Below are 23,463 nucleotides of genomic sequence, written 5' to 3' on the forward strand. Positions count from 1 at the left end.
AAAGCTCGACTGGGCATGGAGGGCTGTCCGGGGAGCCATGTGGGTGGCTACAGGGGGGCTCTGACCTGCTCCTGGGGTGAAGCCGGGGCCCTGGGCGGAACTGTGGGGTGATGAGGCTGTTCCAGCTCCTGGATCGTAGCTGCTGAGGAGAGAGCAGCACGTGGATTCTCCCTGTCGTCAGGCAGAGCTCTTCAATGAGGTGGGCTTAGGAGGGCTCGTGCCTCTGCTCAGCCGAGCTCCAGCCGGAAGCCTTGGGAGGCAGAGGAGGTGCAGCTGCTGCCCGGCTCTCTCTCCTGGCTGTGGGAGCAGGGACAGCCAGAGGCTCGGCTCCTCCTGAGCCATGCCAGCCAACCTCACAGAGGGCAGCCCCAACTCCAACGGGACCATGCAGACTCTGGATTCTTCCACAGCCGTCTGCTTCCCCACAACTCTCCAGGAAGTGGAGGAAGAGGAATGGGGCTCCTTCTATTACTCCTTGAAGGTGAGTGTCCTGCCTTCCATCCTGAACACTGATTTTAGATAATGAGACGGGTGAATTTTAAGAGGCCAGTTAAATATAATAGCCAATATTGTAAATGGGTGAAGTTTATATTCTTTACTATAAAGAATTTTTTAAAAACCAAACTGATAAGCTAAAGTACCGAGTTTTTCATACCATGCAAAGACCTCTGTTGTAGTTTCTTATAAATACAGGTCTTTTCCTTCTTTTCCTGCTGCTGTTCAAAATACGTGAATTATGCGTTACGTTTGTGAGTGGATCCTTCTTAAAATTTTTTCCTCTCTTCCTTGGGTGAAAGCACACTTAATTAATCCTACAGTCATGAGTGAAACGTCTGTGTCTCGAAGGGTTATTGCTCTGAGTTTTCTGCTAGGAACAGCAGAGTTGTGGCAAGCTCACATCCCCGGGACAGTGCCTGATGCCAGGAGAGACACAGCACCAAGAAAGCAAGGAAGGACCACACTTTCCTTATTGATTCTTTGCATTGAACATCAGTGAGAAATAGATTCTTAAACAGTAGTGCACGGTGCCACTGTTTGCAACAAGTTGACTCCTAGAATGAATGAAGGAATCAGAGTTTGGTGAGTTTTTACCTTGAAAGTATGGAGGGCCACAGTGAAGAGAGGACCCTCGTTAAGCTGATATTGTTCCCTCTTCTGCAGCAAGAGCTGGTCGGGAACAAACCCGACATCTGAAACAACAGTTTCCTGCTTCTTGTGTGAGAATGCTTGGGATGGCAGGTTATTTCACACGCTGCCTCGTGATGTATTCGGTCATTGTAATAATTCCCAGGTCTCAAATTGGTCCTTTCTATCAAAAAGAAAAACATTTCAAGAAAAATTCTAGCAGTTTTTTTTTTTTAACCATCTTGGCATTTTGAAAATAATTTGGCTTTTTATCCAAAAAGGTATCATTACTAGAATATCCACCTCTCTACTCACGCTCTGCGTGAGAATAAAACTTTCAGCAGGGAGCTGTCCCTAGAGCCAGCCTCACACTCCTCAGGGACCAAGACACTCTGCAACACAGCAGAGCCCAAAGAAAGAAGTCACTTGGGCTGGCTGCAGGGGACCCTGTCTCTCGGGTCTACCTCTTGCAGCGTGTGCACGTGCAGCCCAGACGCCCAGCCCCTCAAAAGAAAATAGACGATGAAATTAGAGTCTGTTGCCATTTGCCATTGACTCAATAATCCCTTCTACAAAATCGGCCAGAGACTCTGCCTCAGAGAAGCAAGCTTTGCACACCCAGGAGGCACAGGGCTCCTGTCAGTGACACCGCCTCTGTGGCCTCTTTGATATTTATAGAACATGACAGCAAACAGAATGGAGAGAGATTGGACATTGCAAAAGGGATAATCATCAGCAATAAGGCAGTTGTTCCGAGAGACCCAGGCGATAATCACTACCAGCTGAAACCTCATTTGCCAGTTTTTGAATGCGGCTCCTGAGAGGACGTTTTGAATATGTGGACACAAAAAAAAAAAAATTCTGCTCGCTCCCTACTAGTGTTTGTACCCTGTCCTAGCAACATCGTCGCTAGGCAGCAGAGGGAATCACATCACTTTTATCTCATTCCTGTTGATTATGTTTGCCGTCCAGCAACTGGACCACTGGACAAGGAGAGAAGCTGAGAGGGGTTATGTCTGGCCAGGAGATTGAAATGTTCCACTTCATAAACAGTGATCTTTAGTTACACTGCAGTCAGTGGTGGTGTTTGTGGGAACCTAACTTAGTGTAACTTTTTTTCATGGCTCCCTTTGAGCACAAGTGCTTTTGATATGCTGCCGATACAGAAACAGTTCCTAAAAACAAACAAACAAACAAACAAATGTAAAACCTGTTCACCGTGATGCTTTTATCCCATATATTTCTCAGTAGGAAAGTCAGAATTGAGCTTCTTTACTATTTTCCAAGCATGCCCTTTAAATCTCCATTGTCTTTACCTAAAGCAGTAAAAATATCATAAAAAGCAAAATGGTGACAGCAGTGAAAGCAACAGAGCTACTAATAGCAATAGCCATACATTCATTTGCTGCGGGCTTTCTTAGTCACAGGAATCTTTCTAAATGACTTCTGTGAAGTATCTCATTTAATTCTCACAAACCATGCTGTATCCTTCCATCTGGAACTGACTTTCATCTTCATCTGTGTTTGTCTAGATTCGATCTTCTCTTTAAGACTCCTCTTGGATTGCTTCCTCCAGGAAGCCCCCCTTGTCTCATCCTTCCTCTGAGTTCCAGTACTGTCATGGACTGTACCTCTCTCCTTGTCACTTAATCCAGCTCTGTCTTCAACTGTCATTTTAATATGCGTCAGGTAAATGTGTAACAGTCATCAAGCTCCTTGAGTGAACGCAATGCCTGATGTTGTTTCAGATTCTCTCCAGAAACTTGCACCATCCTGGACATACTCAATAAACATGTCCTGCAGAAATGAAGTGTGGTGTTCTGCTTCTGTCAGTCACCTCCATCTTGTCAGACGGGGCAACAGAAAGCTCCCTTTCTCAGGGACAGAGGTGGGGGTCTTCTTCTCTGCTCTGCATGTCAGCCCCTGCCTTGCCGGGTCGCTAGCGGCCATACTTGCCAAGGTCGTTCTCTGCAGGCACATTCATCCCGTTCTTATCTCATTTCTAAGCGGGTGTGACCAAGGTAAGTTCCAGGTTCCAGTGGGCGGGGCATGGAACCAGCTGTGGTACCGCGGACTGATACCGGACACCTCGCTTAGCCCTGGGCAGCCTGTGCCCACTGCGTTGCAGCCTTACCTAGTCTTAGCCTCCGTCTGCATGCCTGGGCTGCTACCTCAGCTTCCTCCTCTCCTCCAAACCCCAAAGCTCTCTTGGCAGATGAGAAGATATCCCTGTCCAGGTCTTACTAACTTTTCCTTCACTGGCTTAGAGCCTTTCTGCCTTCCCATCTCCAACCCCAAGTTGTTGCCCCGCTCCCCGCTGCTCTAACGTACTCTGCATTTTAAGCATGGCCTCAGATGACAGCAGAGGGGCCGGGAGCGAGTTCATCACCTTCTTCCTCTATCATGAACCACGTGTGACTAACGCTGTGTGGTCCCGGGTTCAAGGTCCTCAGTTCAGGCCCTAATTTACTTCACAGTTTCTAACTTCAAGGTCCTGTCTAGCTTACCCCTCAAGTCCTAAACCCCAGCATTAAGGAATGATATGGCTGCGAGAATCTCCCAGAAGCTTTTAAGGAGAGCGGGATCTGGCTCATCGGACAGGGAAGGGGGCGCCTGCATGTAAAGCTGTCCAAGTGGGAGACAAGGATGGAATAATAGCCTCTTCATCACACCCTTTAACCTGGCCCCTGAATTCACTGCAATGTTTTCTAATCTCCGATTTCTTAATGATGAGGAAATTAATTCAAAGTAACTGGAAAGGAAATCTATCTCGATTAGTAAATTGGCTAAATTATAAATAATGCAAATGAACTCCATTTTATTTCTCTTAGATGAGGGGAGAACCATGAACCAAGACTGCTAAATATTACCTCATGACTATCTTGTATTGAATCTCCTTTATTGGGTAGTTACAAATAATATGCAATTAGTTAACCATTATTTATATGTAAGTGGCAGCTTCTAAGTGCCTGAGGGTGATTGGACACAGTTTGTTCCCCTCGTTTGCTCATTCTCACCACCTGCCATCTTCCTGTTAATTTTCCTAACACACCCGTCCTCCATTAATGCAACAGAAGCGAATTCCAGTTCAACCCATGTCTCAATTATCTCACACGAGGCTTCAAGCAAGTGCTCAACGTAAGCAGCTTAAGTTTACTGTACTGTGTACTTGTTTTCATTATATTCAGGTTGACAGTTTATTTGTAAGAACTCGTTCTAGCTACGGAGGACCAGCGTTTCCAGCTTCGGCGACTGCCACTTCACCTCCTCTCTGCCCACTCGCCTGCTTCCTCTCGTCTGCTGCCATCCTACCCCGTGGGGACTCGCTTGTCTCCCTTCCCGCCTCGGTTCCCAGCAGGATGTCAGCGCTGCCTGCCCCAGCACCTCCATCCCTAACCTTTTAGTGTATCTTTAGTGCAAGTCATAACAAGGGGTCTTGTGTTTACATTATGGACTTGTTGGTCTTCTTCTAATTAGTTCTATTCCATGTGTTCATTTTGAGTTTCTACCAGTCGAATAGTGCAGCTGTTCATAGGAGATTACTACTGGTTTTGTTCAGTGAAATAATTATGAAAGGTCTCCTATTTACTGCCTGTTTCTACCATGTCCAATTTCACTCTGCATCATTGAGAAAGGCACAGACGTTGCTCGTTGGCTTTGCAAGGACACCATGCAGCTCCAAGCTATGTAGATGTGAAAAAGGACAGCTTCATCTAAATTTCTCTTTGTGTAAGTAATACATCTCGTGGCAGGAAAGATGATCTTAGTTAATTCAGAGTAAACTCAGTCATTACAGAGTTTTTCAGCCCATGGAGGGTTTTCCTATTTTGTGACTTAAGGAGACATCAAAGCTCTAAGGGATGTGATTCTATAGCGTGCTCATGGGTGCAGTAGGGGTGAGGGAGGGCGCCCACCTAGGAAGGGGTGTGGGCAGGTGGTTGCAGCTGAGAGAGAGACCCCTGTCTGACCTTCAGAATGGTCATCCTGAGTCCAGAACCCTGTTGAGATTCCCATCCGGCCCAGGTCAAGACTGCACTGCCTTCTACCACAGCATCCCTTTGTCACATTTCCTTTGGGGACACGAATGCTCACAGCTCCCTCTTTCGCCCCCTCAATCCTGGTTAAATTCCTATGTCCTTACAGGGAATGAAAAGTTTCACTTCTTTACTCCCCGTTCTGGGCAGCAGAAACAAAGTGGCATTGTCTCCTTTTCCTACCCATGGGGCCATCATAACTATAGAACTCCCACCCCATGATAGCTGGAAAAATTCCCAGGAGTCGTTATTCCCTGGTTCCCATACAGTAAGTACCCTTCTAATCCTGGGCTCCCCAACTTAGCGGGTGTTGTCTCATCCTCTCTCTTTTAGTGCTAACCTGTGGGGGTGGCAGTATAATATGCCCTTACCGGTGTCTAGCTTTCCTCACATCCTGTACCACTGCTGTGCCCTCTAACACGCCTACATCTCTTAGCCTCCTTCTTCTGTTGTGGGGAGCTGAGCCTACGCTAGGCTCTCTGCTCTGGATGCTCAGGAGACACATCTTCTTGCAGGGGAAAATGCCATTTCTCTTCACGCTGCTATGAGGTCCTCCGTGAGGCATCTTGAAAGCCTGATGCTGACTTCTTTCTCTTTGTTGGCATCGATAGAGTAAAGATTGTACCCTGATGACAGATGAAGCAAAGCTCTCTGGCTGGGGCGGTTTTATCAAAGAAGTGAGAAAGAGCCCATCCATTAATGCTTCAAAATGTCATCCTGACATCCTTGAAATAATTTCCTGTCGATGTAGTGGGTAAGAATGTTTCGAGCCATGAACTCAAGTGGACAAGAAATGTAATTTTATTTTTTGGTAATTGAACATAGCTTCTCTCTGGACCTCTTAGTCTACCCGAATGGAGAAAATGTAGCCTAGTCATCCCAGCTAAACTCAGGTTCTCAGATCTTCATCATTTTAGTGAGGCACTAGATCTAACGCCAGACTGCTGGGGTCAAGTCCCAGTGCCACCACTGTCTAGCTATGTGACCTTGGCAGTTTACTCCTGCCTGTGCCTTGGTTTATTCACTCAACAAATGATGCTAATAACTGAATGTCTTTCAGGGGGTGGTCATGAAAAGTTAAGTGAAACCCTTAAGAACAGGGAGTGGCCTGGAGTACAGAGCTCCGTAAGTGTGAGCTATTATATCTCCAGGAATAAGTCATTTCACTCTTTTCTCAAAGCTACTTACTGAGAGCTGATGAGCTGCCGCAGACTCCACGAGAGCCCGCTGCAGGCGGAAATGTCCCAGAAGGGCTTCGATGTGCATTAGGTCCTCAAAGCTGGTGGTGAATTGAGCTGTTTCTCTCCTTCAACTAGACCATGAAAAATGCAGAATAAGGTATTTAGGGAAGATTCCATTTCTCATTTTATCATCCTGATATAATGTCTAATTTTTATATAGACAAGCTTAATGGACCACTCCATGAAGGGCTATTTACAGAAATGGGAAATTATGCCCTAATTAGAGGAAGGAAGGAAGGAAGGAAGGAAGGAAGGAAGGAAGGAAGGAAGGAAGGAAGGAAGGAAGGATGGAAGGAAGGAAGGAAGGAAGGAAGGAAGAATGGAAGGAAGGAAGGAAGAATGGAAGGAAGGGAGAGAAAAAGGAAACTTTTAAAATATGATCTTTCTGCTGATTTTAGTCAGGATAGGTTAGGTTCTGCAACAGGAAAAACTAACCCTGAGCCTCAATGGTTTAACGCATCAAAGGTTTATTTTTCGTCACGTCAGAGATGTAAGCAGGTCACTTGTTTTAGAACAAGTGGTTTCTAAGAGACATGGCAAACCTTCTCTTATCTCTTTGGCCTGAAACGATGCAGGACTTGGACTCCAATCCCACTGGCAAGAACAAGTTAGCTGACGGGCGTGGGAAATGCGGCCTCACTGAACGCCTTTGTGGGGGAATGTAGTGCACTGCTTTGACCCCCCGGCTGAACCGTCACCTCCTGCAGGCTAAAAGCCAAGCTCTTCGGCCCAACCTCCTGGCCTTTCAAGTCTGACCAACCACCCTCTCTGCTCCTCACCTCACACACTGCACCTCACTGCATCGACTGTCTCACTATATTCTAAGGAAGTGCATTTCTGGTTACCTTTGGCAGAAACAGCTTTCCCATGCTATTTCATTCTGACATCGCATCTCAGCTCAATTCTCCATCTTCTGCAAAGCCGTCATGTTCATTTAATAGTCCACCACATCACTTTCCTGAATCCCAAGGCACTTGGAATCTCTGAGCAACGTGCTCCATCTCTTGACCTGCATGTCCACCCCCACACACAAACACGTAGCCACACACAGACATAAATACATATACACAGACCCACATGTGCACATAAACACAGACAGCCACACATACGCACAGATACACACACACACTGGATGCTAGTTAGTTAGGGGCAGCTCTAGACTCCGCTGCCTAGTATAGTGTCTGATGCATAGTTGATTAAAGGTCGGTAGATATTTTGTTGACAAAAGAGCACATCAAGAAGCATTCTGTTTATTTCTAAAGTCTCCATAAATTCATGTAAACAGTTTAGAGAGGATGGAGCCTTACTCCTTGTTCTACAAGCCACTGGGTTTGAGCTTTAAAGACAGCATGGTTTGGGGGAATCCCTGACACCGCAGCAAGCCACATGGGAGGAGGAGCGTGCAGACAGATCTGTAGACCAAAAGCAAACAGCGTCCAAAGTCTTCCTCTTCCCCTTCCCATGCCACCAGTTCTGGTTCCACATGTGAGGCTTGGAGACCGTCACCTCTGAGCCCCAAGCCACCAGGCAAGTACTGGGAAAGGCATGTGTTAACACTCACACCCCGGATCTTCATTTATGCATTTGGATGCCTGATTGTAGAAGCTCAGTCCCACAGATCGGCAAGGTGCCCAGCGCAGAGGGCACCACCCATGGGCCACAGGGTCATCTTCAATGTGGTTAATGGATCCAGGACCTCAATCAGGCAGTCACACGTGACCCCTGTTTGCTGCCTCTGGACACATCAAGCAGAAACTGTGCCTCTCCCATGAACGGGGAGACCACAGATGCTTGCTCTGGGTAGAGCCCTGTACTGGGTACCAGGAGAAGGAGCCAGAGAGGACGCATCACTGCCCTAAGGCGCTGGTACACTAACACGTTAATTCAACGAGTATTCCTAAAATGATTTCAGCCCGCTAAACTTTTTTATTTTTAAATATTGAATCCCCTCCCAGAGAGCTTTAAAAATTATAGTTGACATATAATATTGGATTAGTTTAAGTGTATAAAATAGTGATTCAACATTTATATACCTTACAAAGTGATCAACACGATGTCTTGCAGCCACCTGTCACTGTACGTAGTTACTACGATATTAGTGACTATATTGTCTATGCTGTACAATAATCCCATGAGTTATTCTATAATGGGAAGTTCACCCTTCTTAACGCCCTTCCGCTTTTCTGCTCATGCTCCTACCCCCTCCCCTCTGGCAACTGACGGTTTGTTGCTTCTGTATCACTCACATAGCTAGAAAAACAGTAAAAGTATCAGACTGATCTTTGGATAAGCAAGGGCTTTCTAAGACTAAAAATAAAATTCAAAGGGAAACAAAAAACTTGAGCAAATTATTTGGAATGAAAATATATATATTATAGCTAATAATAACAAGTATAACATGATTAAAGTCCTTAACGTATAGAACTCAGAAAAAAATATATTTTATATAAATAAAAATACATATATTTCTAATAGAAAAAAAAGAGCAAAGAAAATTTAAAAATATAGATTAAATGCAGAGTCAAAAGAACATATAAAAATGTTTGCCAGTGATCTGAACAACACAAACTTAACAATGAAATAACATAAGACATATGAAATTGGTAAATATTAAAGAAAAATGTTACCTCAAGCATGTGACAGTTCTATAAAACTACTCGTGAAAGAGTAAATCAGGACAACTAACCCAGCTTTTCCAGAGAGCAATTCGGTGATAATGCAGCAAGCTTCAACAATGCTTTTGGACTTCGGCTTACTAACTCTACTTGCAGGATTGAACCAGAAGCATACTAAAGAAATATTCAAAGAAACGGACACGGTCTCGTGTGTTAGGTTGTTTTATTCAGTACCACCTGACGACTGAAGAGTAAAATTGTGACATAACCATAGGATGAAATATTAAGGAATATTGTGTACCTATACCAATTATTGCTCCTTGCTCAATGCTAAGTTTTGTTAAAGCACAATAAACTGTATATATGATATATTCCAAGTTTTATACACTACATAGATATATACCCAGAAAATATGGAAGAAAATATACTCAAATGGGAAAGTGAGAAATTCTGTCTGGAATATAGGCTTTTATCTTTGTACACTTTTTATATTTTACTAAATTTTGACAATGAGCACATATTACTTTTATTATTAGAAACAACAAAATAATCATGTAAAATGCACCACGTAGATTCTCAAATATATTGTGCCCATCATATTTCCATAAGAGCAAATGAAAGGATCGATTTCCTCTGCAGGAACCCTTAAGGGAGTTTCTAAAAGGTACCGGAAAGCAGGGGCCTTTGTGACGGCTGAGTATGACAAATGGGGGGAGGGGAAGTTCCAGATAATGCACTGTTCCCCGAGGACCACACGTGCAAGGATCTCTGTTGCTGCCGGCGTCTCTGCAGCAAAGAACTGTGTGAGAGAGGAGTGCGATCTTTAAATGATTAAGGTTACGCACGTTCAGAGCCACAGCAGAATTCAAGGATTTAGTGGGGGCGATGCAACGGATGGTTCTCCCCTTTCATTTCATGCTCTCCTCTCTCTTACCAGTTTCTTCCCAATTTTTCTCCCACTCCCAGTTGAGATCTAGAGAGCGAGTTCTGAATTAGGCATGCAACCTGTGAATTATCTGTTCCTTTGAAAATCCATTTTCCAATCTCGTGTCATTTTTCTATTATCATTATGATGGGCCGAACTTACTTAGACTTCCACGTCAAGTGGAGAAGAGTAGGAAGGTGGATTCAACAGAGGCAGGTGTCAGGTCAGAGGACCAACCTGGCCCAGGGCACTAGCCCCTTGCTCAGGTAATCAGGCCCACGGTGATGTGGCCAACTCCACCCAAATCAAAGGAGTGATTCTGGGAGCCAGGCAGGCAGGTGTATCTGTAGACTTCAGATAGACTCCCATAGAGTGACCGACGAGAGGTGCAGGAACTAGTGTCCCATCCTGGGTGGTGGAGGCTAGCAAGGCTCATGCAGCTTGTAGGGGACCTGGAAATGCAGGCAAGGGAACGATGGGACAAATGGAAACCAAGAGAGATGATCAACTACATGAACTGGGTGCACACACACTCTGCCGACCGACCACTCAATTTACATGCACGAAGGCATTAGGAATACGAAGGCATTAGGAATAGCGATTCCGGGCGTTCTGCCTGGAACCCGCGTTCTGAGCCCCTCTCGTGCCCTTTCCCCGCCTGTTCTCCTCTCCCAGATGTTCAGCTCCCGCCCCAGCCTCACATCTGCTTTTGCTCTTCCGTTTGCTCTTCTGTTTGCTAGCTCCCCTGGGTTTCTTTCAGTACCTGTTTTGCGCCTCCTGGATGGACCGGAAACTATAGACTGAAAGTCTCAGGGTCAGAGCTGAGCTGAGCCCTCAGCAGAAAGTTCACCCAGTCACTTTACTCTGTTTATTAGCACCTCCAGAACAACGACAAAACAAACGAACAAACAAATCCTCGCAGGCTGATTTTTTAATTATATGGATCATCGGGAAGAATAGTTTCTTGATATTTTTATTGCATAGTAATGACTTTGGTTTCTATCACATTGTAGAAATTTGGACCTAATTTATCCAAATGTTAGTTTTCTATATTTCAAAGGTCTGAGAACTCAAAGAGCAATTTAGATATTAATCTCAGTTCTTGGTACATAGCAGACGACACTTCACTTGTTTATTCAGCAAATATTAATTACTACCTGGACTCGGAGCCTGGTGGGTTTTCAGAAGAATTCCAACATCTTTGGTCTGATATGTTATTAGCATTCACATGGAGTCCCAGAATTTAATTGTCTCGAAGCTTCTAGTACATCCAGGTCATGATTGACCTGGAGGTCCTCTTAGGATTCAAGAATGAATCACAAGAAGGGGGTCACGTTAGAATGAATGTGGGATACTGGTGTTTCTGCTTCTGGTGAAATCTGAGGATTCACTAGTAATTAGGAAGCTGGATCAGACAGCTGGGCAGATGGAGTCCCACCAACGTACTCTGACTGGAATGAGAAAAAATGGGCAATGGGAAATTAACATCACTAATTAAACATGAACTAGACCCAAGGCAGTAATGCTGAAAGACTCCAGATCAATAATTAACCCTTTCTGGCCAGAGTCGAAAGAGAAATGTAGTTATTTAATATGAAAATAGGAAATCAATGTTAGGCAGTGAATTGCTTTCGGGTTCAGCCCCAGTTGGAAGGCGCTAAAGTTGTTTTATTGTCACCTGCGATGGTGGCATTGAGAGGCAGGGCAAAGGCCTGTCAGGCAGTGAAAGCAACTGGAGAAAATTCTAGACAGGGACGAATCTCTTGGGAGCAAGTTCTTCTAACTCAGGACAAAGACCCAGGGTGGACCTTGCCCCATTTTGGAAATAGCTGGTTTTTAAGACACTGGTCCAACTTCTCTTTATAAGCCTCTCTGTGCTCTGGGACCGCACCTAATGTTCATGGCTGTTCCCTATTTGTCCCCACTCACCTGAGAGTTTTTACCCTCTGCCTTCACCCATACTTTCGCCAGGGACCCTGTTTCTTTGCTTGGCTACTTTCACTGATTTTCTCAGACTCAACTTACACGTTAATTTCTCCAGGATGTACCTTTCGACCAACTGCGACCAGCCTCTCTTCAAGTTCTGTTACATATGCCTTCTTTGAGATTCTACAACCTCTCTATTATAAGAGGTCACACTGAAAATTTCTGTTTGCATGTATGCCTTCACCATCAGACTATGAGTTCCTGTCTTAGCCTTCCTTATATCCCCACGGTATTTTGAAATTTGCTGCTAGATTCTCAGTAAATGTTTGTTGAACTTGATTATACAGAATGCAAACCAGGATAATCACGTTCACAACAGTATGATTTCAAGGACAGTCTCCCACTTCTGGCCTGAGTATCATTTCTACACCAAAATTTATATGCCAAGGCTCTCCCTCAAGGTAAAATGCCTTTCCCCTCTAATATACTATATGACAGTTCGCAGAATGACGCTTAGTCCACAGCTACTGGGAATCACCTGGGTCCTTTGCCCTGCCTCGCAATTCCACCTGGAATCACCTTGCTGTCAACTTCGACAGACCCAGATGAGACAGTATCTCCCATCACATTCATGTTCTCTGCTCGTCACCCGGGAGGCCCGCTGTCAGTTGGTCCCACCAGCCTCCAGTCAGAGACTACAATCTCCTCCCCTGTTCCAGAAACCAATAATGCTAGGAAAAGCTTTACAAAAATATAAAACAAATGAACATTCACACTTACATGTAGCTTTATATTATTGTTTTAGTTTTGTAATAGTAATTAATCGAAAAGTCTTCTACATTTTTTATAACCGAATATTAGAAATAAAGACTATCCTGGGTAATCCGAAATAGAATCCCCATAGCTCTAGGCAAAACAGTTAGAAAAGGTGACTGCAGATGGATGGTTGTGATGACAATAATTCAATTGTATTTGCAAGGGTGTCTCCCAGCTGCGTTCCTAGAAGGGTGGTGAAAATGTAGATTTTCAAAAGGCTCATCATCGGGAGAGGGGTTTGTGTGGAAGAAGCCAAGATAGACCCTCCCGAGCCAGCCCCGTCCCACCTACACGCCTTCCGGTGACCGTTACTGGCCGTTAGCACCTGGCAGTCCTTCTGAAGCAGCAGTTGGACCGAGACACCCGGGGAAGTTGGGACCAACCTCTGAATGAGAGGTTCCCAACTGTTCAGACGTGGCGACCGCCCAGGGGTCTCCAGAGCCTCCGACCGTATCTCATGCCCCGAGTCTAATTAAGGAATCCAAAGCTTTGCAGCCCATTTCTACTTGTCTCACTTTAAATTGTGTGCGCCCTGTGTTACACTGTGATTCATTTTCAGTGCAATCAGACATTTGCGGATTTTTGCTTTTGATGTTTCTAACCCGCCCACACAAATTAATGAGGCTCTGAGCGTCCCCAGAGCCTGGTACTGTGAGTGACAGGTGACACTCAGGTCTCAGTGACAGGAGAGGAGAGTTTCTTTGCTCGCTGAGAACTAGGGCTGAAGTATAACCTGAGAGTTCATTTCCTCTCTTGGGAAGGAAGATATGTTTGCTTGTTCCTGTGTTTGAGATATTCATCTTCAACATCGCAGAAATAACAATAATCCTAAAATGGGCCATGGAAATGTCAGGGGTACAGAAATCTCTGTGATCTCTGGGCCAGACGGTGCAGCTGCATCTTTGATGACATTTATGATTACTGTGCGTGAAAGCCACACACTGCTTCAGTGTCCGTCCATCCAATCACATGTTGAGCATTGATCTTATGCTCAGTCCTGCGGAGTAGGGGGAGAAGGAGTCATAAACCGATCCAGCTCCAGAAACCCAGCTTCAGACAAGTTTCGGGTCAGGAGGAAAAATGAAGATCTGCTTCCCGCTTGAAAATTGAAAGTAAATGAGGCCACTTCACCATCTCTGGCCCCAAATTAGAACAGAAAACCATGACAGTAATCAGAGCATGAACCTTCCAGTCAAGCAAAGCTATGCTCAAAACCCAGCTGCATCACTTATGGGTAGTGACTTCTCTGAGCTCCAAGTCTTACCTGTAAGATCGAGGACAGGGACATCCTGTCGGCCAGGCTGTGATGATGAAGCGAGTGGAAGAAAAGTGTCTCAAACGATGCTCAGCACCTCGCGATCACCTACAATACAGCACGAGCAACAAGTCAGGTGCGGGGCTGAGGTGAGTCGCTCAGATCATGTTAGTTCCCCTTCACTCTACAAGTGTTAAAGAGCCTTTAGGCTTTTTTTTCTTCCAGTTTCTAGGACTATACTGGAAAACAGGATCATCACTCCTTGAGTTTGGATAAATCATGTCCTCCTTTCCAGACAAGTCTGCCATCCAGTTTCATCTAGAGTCACCCAAGGAAATGTCCTCTGTTGCCTGAGATAATTCTCACTTCAAATAACCTTTCCTGTGATACTTATATGTGCCCTTGCACTTGTCATGAACCATATATGCATCCAACAGATATTTATTAAGCACCTTCTACAAGGAAGACGGAACGCCAGCCTGGAATAGCAACCCCGACCTAACGCCTGCCCACAAGGCCATCCTTGGAACCATGTCCCTTGGAGTCAAATCCCAGGCCTCAGCCCTGTGGCAGCACCAGCATCATCCAGGGAGCACTGCAATGCTACAATCCACCTTTCAAAGTCCCAGGTCGGAATTTTCTGATCTGAATATTGCTGATGCCACTTCCTGGTCTCAATAACTTGAGGTTGAAAACCAATTAGCCATGAGCCTGCAACCATGTAACAGAGTTGAAAAGACTCTATCTAGTCTTTCGTCATTGAGAAATTGCAAATTTCATGTCTTCTACTCAGTATTGAGCATTTGACTGGAATTTTGCCTCACATGACCACTAGGGGGCATTTAATCCCCAACTATATTCTGCAATCGATCTGAAAACGGTGTTGGGGCACCATCAGTACCTGGGTGGAGGGGGTGCAGGTGCAGTGCCTGTCCAGCACCTCCCAAAGCCTGCGAAGTAAGGTGAAAATAGGATAAACAGGGTGAATTCAAGCATCATCCTTAAAAGGTTGTGAGTTATTTATAAATCACTTCTCAAACCTTTAGGCAGTCCATGAAACTAAGGAAGGCGATAAAACCAGTTTTTATTGCGTGTAATACTACGCTTCAGGCACTAAACTAGAAATCTCCATTGTCATCATGATACCTATTCATCACAAGTATCCTGAGGCAGATTTTATTTTTATCCTTATTTTATAAATGAGAAAATAGGCTGGGAGAGGTTATCACTTACCGATGTTATCACACATCAAGCAAGTAGCAAAGCATCTGATCCTGAGCCAGACCGCTGTCAAGTTCACACCTACCCACACTGACACCAAGTCGCTCACCTACGTGTGATGCGCGAGTGCCTCCAAGTTTGTTTGCCCGATTCCCATCGCCATCATTCCCCAAGTCCCCACATTGCCCTAAGATTCGTGTGTGTTTGCGTGTTTGTGCGTATATGGGTAAGAATATGCTACGAATTCAAAGCACAACTAAGTCTTTTCATACTTAATGGCCCTGCTTGATGAAACAGGATTTAAACTTGGCCGAGTATAATTTATACACTCTGCATGTTTTATTCTCCCTTGTCGCGTCAACGTCTTTGCACTGCAGACCATGAATTGATGTTGAATGAACTGATACACAAATAAATAAACCTAGGTTTTAGGAAGACTCCAGAAAGCAACAGTAGTGCGGGGCAGGGGGGACTTCCTCCATCTGGAAATTTCTGAAACCTATGAGGTAAGATGAGGTGGTCTTCCAACAGAAAACTCCAAAGTGAGGGGAGGGGGCTGATTTCACAGGGCTTGCTCAGCCTGCCCCGCGGGCACCATCCAGTTCCAAGGAGAATCGACCCGTTTACAGAGCACCTTGGGTCCACTGGCCCACAGCACGGGTCCCGCCAGCTCCTCAGAAGAAGGCTCAGCGCAGACGGCGCCAGCCCTCCCCAGGCCCGACTCTGACTCCTGACACAGCTGCCTGGGGGATCTGATCTGCAGCGTTTGTCACTCTGCTCTCGGCAGAGCAGATGTCGGCTGCCTGGGTCGGGAGGGTGCAGTATGAAAACAAAGAAAGCGGCCACTCCATGCCCCCCGGGAGGCGGCGGCTCCTCCGTGAGAAAGAGCCTTGATTTCTGGAAACCTGAATTTCAGTGCCAGCAGCGTAATCGCCAACGTGCCGTGCGAAAAACGAACCGTTTACCTGCCTCAGTGTTGCTTTTCTGGAGATGTGGCCTCTGACACCACAGGCAGCTAGTGATGCGAAGACAGAGGAGTGAGTAGAGAGAGAGTCTGGGAAGAAAGGTGACTTCTCCAGCTTGCCCGAGTTCACGTGATCTGGTCTCCTCCTCCTCCCAGTTCTCGTCCCAAAGGCCTTCAGAGTGTAACTTTAGTTGGAAAAGTTCTGTGTGAGAAGTGGAAGGTAGGCACATGCCTGCTGGAAAGTTAGAGGAATCTCCGTCAGGTGTAGAGTAGATAAGACATTCTGAGGGCAGGGCAGACAGACTCACTGTGAAGTAAGTTTTAATATGCAAAAAGGGTCTCCCTGGTCTCCCTCGAGAATCAGGGGAGGGGAGGTCAGCCCCCGGGGGATTCCACTACACAGAACCTAGAGGCTGAGGCAGGTGTAGGCCTCCAGCGAGCAGAGTTCTGTTGCAAGTTCGCCAAAGGCTGCAGCCCTCCCAGAGGAGACTGCTGGTCAACCGTTTTCTTCCAGCTAGAGGAACGTGGGCAGCTGGGCAGAGCCATGGGCGGTGCTGGAGAAGACAGTCTCCGTCAGAAAAACAACTCCGTGTCCACTACCTTCCAGAAAACCTACCGTGGCCCGCAGAGTAGCTGCCCACTTCTTTGCTTCCAGACATCGCTCTCTCCCCACTCACCAGATGATGGAGATCTGGCTTTCTGATCTGGCAAAGAGACATCACAAACATCCTAACTTTTCCCTCCCTTCTTCCCCTGATGCTGAAAGGCTTCAACAGAGGTCGATTCGGTACTGGACGAATATGAGGATGAACCGCGCTCCACCACCACCCAGGCTGAGAAAATTTGCTGGACATGATACTGTGTTCTGTAATTAGAAAAAAAAAGAAATTAACCAAAAGCATTGAAATACTTCTCCTATGAAACAGAGTCACCGAAAGATACAGGAGAAAATCTTAGAAAATCCATCATTCGCGCGTTCAGCGGGGCTTGAAAGCACTTCGCCCTCCCATGCCCGCCACACTCCCAGTCCCGTCATCTTTTCCCAGGACACCACCATCTTCCCCAGAGTCCCACTAGGACTGCAGAGGGGTCAGAGATGCTACACCTCCTCCCTGGCCCTCAGCTGCGTCACCTATCAGCACCGTGGTGTCAGTGAGACCTCTGCTAACAGGGACGTCAAGCCACCTAGTTTCTTACACTGGTCCCCAAGTTGCTCTTTGGTTTTCAAAGGTAGGTCATCCAAGTTCAAACCAGTTATTTATATCCCACCACCTACACACCAGCTACTGAATGGCAAACGTCAGCACGGCACCTCGAAAGCCTGCCCTGCTGTATCTGCGCCTGACAGCACAGTCGTCCATCTTTCTCAGAGGAGAGAATTCTCTTACGAAAACTCATTCCCTTGCTCCACTCAGAATAGCGCTTTTCATAATACTTAGGTTCCCTACTTGATGCTTTCTCAATGCCGCCCCCATCTAGCCTCCTAGAGAAATGAACCGTCTGGAAGACAGGCATCCCGCGGGTCAGAAAAGGACTAGAGAAAATGGACATGGCCTGGCACTGAGCAAAGACTGCCCTCCAAATGGGAGGTGATGTAAGCAGGCTGGGGACGAGGTATCTGCCACCTTTCAAAGTAGTAGAGGTCATCGACCCTGTGGTCGTGCCCCCGTCCAGTTGTGGATCCACCCTGCCCTTGGCACCCCGCAACGCCCATCCTCCCCAACTCCCAGCATTCTGCAGCTCAAGGCCAGGACCTCAGGAATCCACCTGGAAATCCACCTGGAGAACTTAATAACAGCATGACAAAGTACAGGTCTCGTGGAGATGTCAGCTCCAGCCTGGACTTCTAGATGGGAAAATGGCTGGAGGAGCAATTTCGAGACCTTCCCCCAGCTCTGGAACCTGGCAGAGCAGGTGTAGGTATCCACCCAGCAACCCAAGGGCCCCCCAGTCACGCTATGCTTGAGAACTGGGGCTAAGGGAACCCGAGCTGACTCAGTGCGCACATGGGCCCCCTCGCCTCTCTGGTCCTTATGCTTCCCTGCCTCTTCAGTAAATTTAATCCATTTCTTTTCATTGACATATTTTACTCCATTGTATGAAAGTATCACCTTTTATTCAGCCATTCCTTCTTCCAACAGACTGAAAAAGCAAGTTGCACAATATGTAGAGTACAGTAAAAATTGAACTGATATCCACACACACACAAATACTATTTACTTGCTATGGGTGTGTGTGTGTGTGTGTGTGCGCGCGCGCGCGCGCGCATTCACATTTTAAAGAATTTGCTCTCATGATTCTGATGGCTGGCGAGTCTGAAATCCATAAAGGGAGCAGCAGGAAACGGGCAAGATTTCTATGTTCCTGGAGGAATTCTTGAGCAAGAATTCCTTCTTCTTTGAGAAACCTCAGCTTGGAAGAGGCCCACTCATGCAATGGAAGGTAACCTGCTTCATTTAAAGTCAGGTGGCTGTAGATGTTAATTATATCTACAAAATACCCTCACAGTAATGTCTCACACGGGTGTGCCACAAACTGGGCACCGCATCCTAGCCAGGTTGACGCAGAGCACGTCGCCGTCTCGAGGGGTTTTTTTCAGGTTCTCCTCCTCGTCTCCTCCAAGCAGGAGAAGCACTTCAGACTTTTCAGAATTGGTCTGAGCCTCCCTCGTGCAGTCTTGCCAAGGTTCTGCCCAAATCTGAAGGAATCATGGAAAACGTTGTGAACGACGTGGCATTTTTAAATGAGAAGCAGTCCTACTTTTTCCTTTTTTTTTTTGTTTTGTTTTTGTTTTTGTTTTTACTAACTATATCTTATTCGGTAGAACTCTACCATTTTAAAATTCTATCAAAGGAAAATGATTAAGATAACCCATAATCACACTACCCTAAAATAACCACTATTAACATTTTAGGGTACTTCAGTCTTTTTCCTACATGTATAATTTTAGAGTTGTCATCATATCCAATATATAATTTTATCATGTTTTTCTACCTATCATTATAAGCATTTTAAATGTTAGTACATAATCTTTATGGCGGTCATTGTTAATAGCTACAAAATAGTTCACTGAATTTGAAGCATTTTATTTCCCTAACTCTCCTGTTATCTTTAAACAATTTCCAATTTCTTCTTACAGTAAATACACCATCTTTGCAATTATAGCGCTCTTTTTCAGACCTTGAATTCTTTCACGTAGATTTAAAATTGCTCAGCCAAAGAATATATACTCTTTTGGTCTCTTGACATATATTTCCAAAGAGATTTTTTTTAAAAGTAGCATCAAAATCCACTGCTATCGGTGTAAATAAGGACCACGTGTCTTTGGTCTCTGGAGAGTAAAGCTTGGACAGGCAGGGATCTGAGACAGGAGAATGACCTCCCAGCGCCGAAGCCTGAGCCTTGATTCTGTAAAGGACAGTGGTTTTGTGTTGCTTTGTTTCCCACAGACTGAGCAGTTGATAACTCTGTGGGTCCTCTTCGTTTTCACCATTGTTGGAAACGCCATCGTGCTGTTCTCCACGTGGAGGAGGAAGAGGAAGTCGAGAATGACCTTCTTTGTGACTCAGCTGGCTGTCACAGGTGAGAAACTGTGCAGGAGGGAGAGGAATGAGCTGTGTGTAAAATTCCTCTGGCTCCTCACTTTCAATGACTTTACCCCTGGAAATAGTAGACTATCAGTCCAAACGGCATCAGCAAATTTGGAAGTCATTTCTACAGGGACGTAAAACCCATATTTGAATGTTTCTTCCAACGAATTGAACACATTTAAACACCCGTAAGATTCCATTACAAAAATAACTCACTATACAACAGATGTGAAAATACCAATCAGGGCCACCAAAAGGTTCTAGAGGGTTCCACTCTCCCTATATACCAGACTCCATCGTTGACTAAGGTGATATTACAGTATCATAGCATATTATGAGCTTATAGAATAGATCCCAGAAAAGGGGCCAGAAATAGCTCTATTTAATAATAAATGTGAAGTCTCAAGTACCTTGCCAATTTAAGTTTGTGGGCATTGCTTACGAAATGTAAGTGACCGCCGGTGGGCATGCCATAAGGACATGAGATAATAACCAGGATCAGGATACTTAAATGTGGATTTGGGGAACAGCCAGTAGAGTCAAAGCATGAACACATTACACCTAGAGGGGAAAAGGTAAAACATTCTCATGTTAAACAAGGATCTATGAAAGACAGACCCCCAGAGAGATGGGTCAAGTTCAAATTGGTAGGGCTCATGTTCGAAAGGAAAACACATCCAAAGAGGGAGCCAGAGAAGGGAGTGGGCAGATGTGATTCCCAGAAGGTCTAGCCTAAGACAGACTTGGAGTCCTGGGCTCTGGGAACATGATATCTGTCGTGTGAGTTTAATTTAAATCAGAGTGTAAAGCAAATGCAAAAAAAAAAAAAAATTTTTTAAGTGTTAAGTGCTAACAAGGAGCAATGGTAGATGGCTGTCAGAAAGCTGTTTGGTGCATTTCAACCTTGTCAGGTTGTACTTTGTTGCAGTAAGAGCATCAGAGAGTGCCTGAGAATTTAGTCTTGAGCCACAATTATATAAAAAAATACAACACTGTAACTTACCAGAGAATCTTGGCCATGCGTTGTTGATAACCTGAAATTTTCCACCCCTCTCTCCAACAAAAAGTAGCAACCCCATCTATTTGAGCTGGGCTCCAGTGACCGGGTTGAAAAACAGGGCACTATTAAGAAATATAGAGATGATAAGAGGACCCTGAGTCACAAAGGTGAGACTTGGGATGGGAGAGAACTCCATCGATCTTTCTTACAAACAGGAGCCCCATTGTCCTTTCCTGTGATTGCAGCAGTAAAGGGTAATTGGGAATATCCAGCAAACGCTGAGATGCAAAATCCCTAATGAGGATGCAATAACTTCCTTTCATTATATCCCTTCAATTACCATGTCATGACCAACACTCTACAGAGCCACCTCTGCTTTGAGAGTGTAAGAATTTAGAGACGGCAAGAATATCAGCTTGGAATTTAAAGAGCTGTCAAAATTAACCAATAAGTGAATAATTGGAATTTCGCCATCTATTGCCAAAGAGAAAAGTTGTGTGTTCTATTCAAATCCATAATCTGCTGCATTAACCTAGACTTAATTTCTCATGAATGTTCTAAATAGGCTGTTTAATTGTTATTTCCCTCTTGGAAAAACCCAATGGGTCAGATCAAGAGTATTTCAAGTGAAGAATTCTTGGAGAGATAAGCTTTGCCAAGGGTCTAAAATTGAACTAACTTCTTATTTAAGATATTAATATTTCCTCCATTTCCATTTCCCTATGATTTCAGATCTTTCAGTAGGGGAGTAGAGGATACATATCTGAGTCTTGAGTAAGTCTATAAAGTTTACTCGGGTATCAGCGAAGGATATTATTCTTTGAGATTTACACAACTTTGATCTGAGTTCCCTATCCCATGTCATTATCCTCCCCAAGACTTCTTCAAGTTTCTGGACAAATATTCTTCCTCATGACTTCTGGTTCTTAATGCCACTGAACTTGAGCTCTCTCTCTCGTGGGCATCTCACTTTCCCTAGTTGGTTTTTTTGTTTGTTTGTTTGTTTGTTTATTCTAGGCCAACTCTAACGAGGCACTCAGCTTCCTTTTGTTTTCTTTAAAATCATCCACAGAAACATGACTTTTTATGTCTAAAAGACTCTACCAAATGTTTCAAGCAACAAAAGTAGATTGTGTCATAGAAAAGCAAATACCTTAAAATCGAATATTATATATTTTCAAAATTTTTAGCTCCCCCCAAAACTCCTCGATTTACCTTGCCCCGGCCTTGTGTCTTATCTTCACTTTTCTACTTTTGCTCCTCTTTCAATGTCTACCTTATGATGAGTTTTGTCTTAGAATTTGCTTTGGGGGAAACACAAACGAAGACAGGCCTCTGGTGCTAGTAGTGTTGTATTTATGAACCCTGATCAGAGTTACATGGATGCATTCTCTTGGCCATAATTTGCCAAAGTATATACTTATGATTTGGGCATTTTATGTAGTTTATTTCAATGAAAACTTTAATTATAAAACACATCACCTCAATACAGAGGAGGGGTTGTAATCTCAAATGCCTTTAGGCGAGTAGACAAGAGCCTGGGGAAGAGACAAGCAAAGATGCAGCCAGAATGGAGGAGAGTCGCACCTTAAAGGCATTCAAACTCAATTTTTGTCACAGGCTGTGCTGATCAAACAAACCACAGGTGCAGGCCAGATTTGGCCTAAAGGCCACTGGTTTACAACTGTCAATGTATAAAAATTTTTCAACTGAATTTGATAATCTTGTGCCATTATAAAATTAGATCTCGCCCCTAAAATCTGAATCCCACCTTCAATATGTGAGGGAAGCATTTTGAGTTGGGTTTGGGGAGAGTCGGGGCAGAAAGGTAGAGAGCTTTAAACTGACAAAGGTTTAGAAAAATCACACGTTTGACAGTTTCGAAATTCATTCTCTTTAAAGAAGTTGCTATGTGAGGGCTTTTCCAGTTTCTTTTATTATATATGTAGTTTAAAGTGAACACTATATGTGTCAGGAACAATGACGATGAGAATTAAAACATAAAGGAAATTTTTCTAGTGATATCAAGTCCAACCCATATAACCCGAAGTCTTCATGATTTTCAGACGACCACTTAGATTAAGGAAGAATGGCAAGATAAGCATATTATCACTAAAATTCTTTTGTCAGAGGACCATATATTAGGCTTCTCTATATGAGGGGGGAAAAACCACTGACAAGACACTGGTCCTATAAGGGTGATGTTAAAACAGGCTGCTGGCTTCAACTCAGCACGACGGAGTTGTTGTCACATAAAGGTGTGGTTAGTATTACTGTGTCCCTGCGATGCCAATACATTTGCCTAAATATGACTATAATTTTACAGGTCTTTTTCTCTTGACATCAAGTAGGGGGTGTCTTAGTCTGTGTAGTCTGAAATACCGGACACTGGGCAGCTTAAACAACAGCAATTTGTTTGCTCAGAGTCTGGAGGCTGGAAGCGTGTAATCAGGATGCCAGCAGGGTGGGCTCCTGAAGGAGCGCTCAGGCTGGCCTGCGGGGGACTCTGCCTTTTTGTTATGTCCTCATATGACCCTTCCTCAGCGCCTACACATGGAGAGAGAGAAAAAGCAAGCTCTAAGGTGTCCCTCTAACTGGAACACTAACCCTATCAGATCAGTTCCTACCTGCATTTAACATGAATCACTTCTGTAAAGGCCCTGTCTTCAAATGCAGTCACGCTGTCACGCTGGGGGTCAGGGTCTCGACATATAGATTTGGGGAGGAAACAAATATTCAGTCCATAACAAA

The 23,463-nt window shown here is 44.8% G+C and overlaps 1 protein-coding gene across 2 annotated transcripts in view; it reads left to right on the top strand.

Moving 5' to 3' along the window:
* Nucleotides 1-305: 305 nt before the first annotated feature.
* Nucleotides 306-23,463, top strand: part of NPSR1 (neuropeptide S receptor 1) — a 105,402-nt gene continuing 82,244 nt past the window's right edge. Inside the window, exons 1-2 of one of the 2 annotated variants that reach the window (XM_006912056.1) lie at nt 306-481; nt 19,572-19,704. In XM_006912056.1, coding sequence (XP_006912118.1) covers nt 341-481; nt 19,572-19,704 — 274 coding nt within the window. In that variant the 5' untranslated portion in view covers nt 306-340. The remainder of the gene's footprint in view (nt 482-19,571; nt 19,705-23,463) is intronic. The other variant, XM_015589434.1, reaches the window with a different exon arrangement.

The sequence above is a fragment of the Pteropus alecto genome, unplaced genomic scaffold (assembly GCF_000325575.1).
Source record: "Pteropus alecto unplaced genomic scaffold, ASM32557v1 scaffold21, whole genome shotgun sequence".
Lineage (NCBI taxonomy): Eukaryota > Metazoa > Chordata > Mammalia > Chiroptera > Pteropodidae > Pteropus > Pteropus alecto.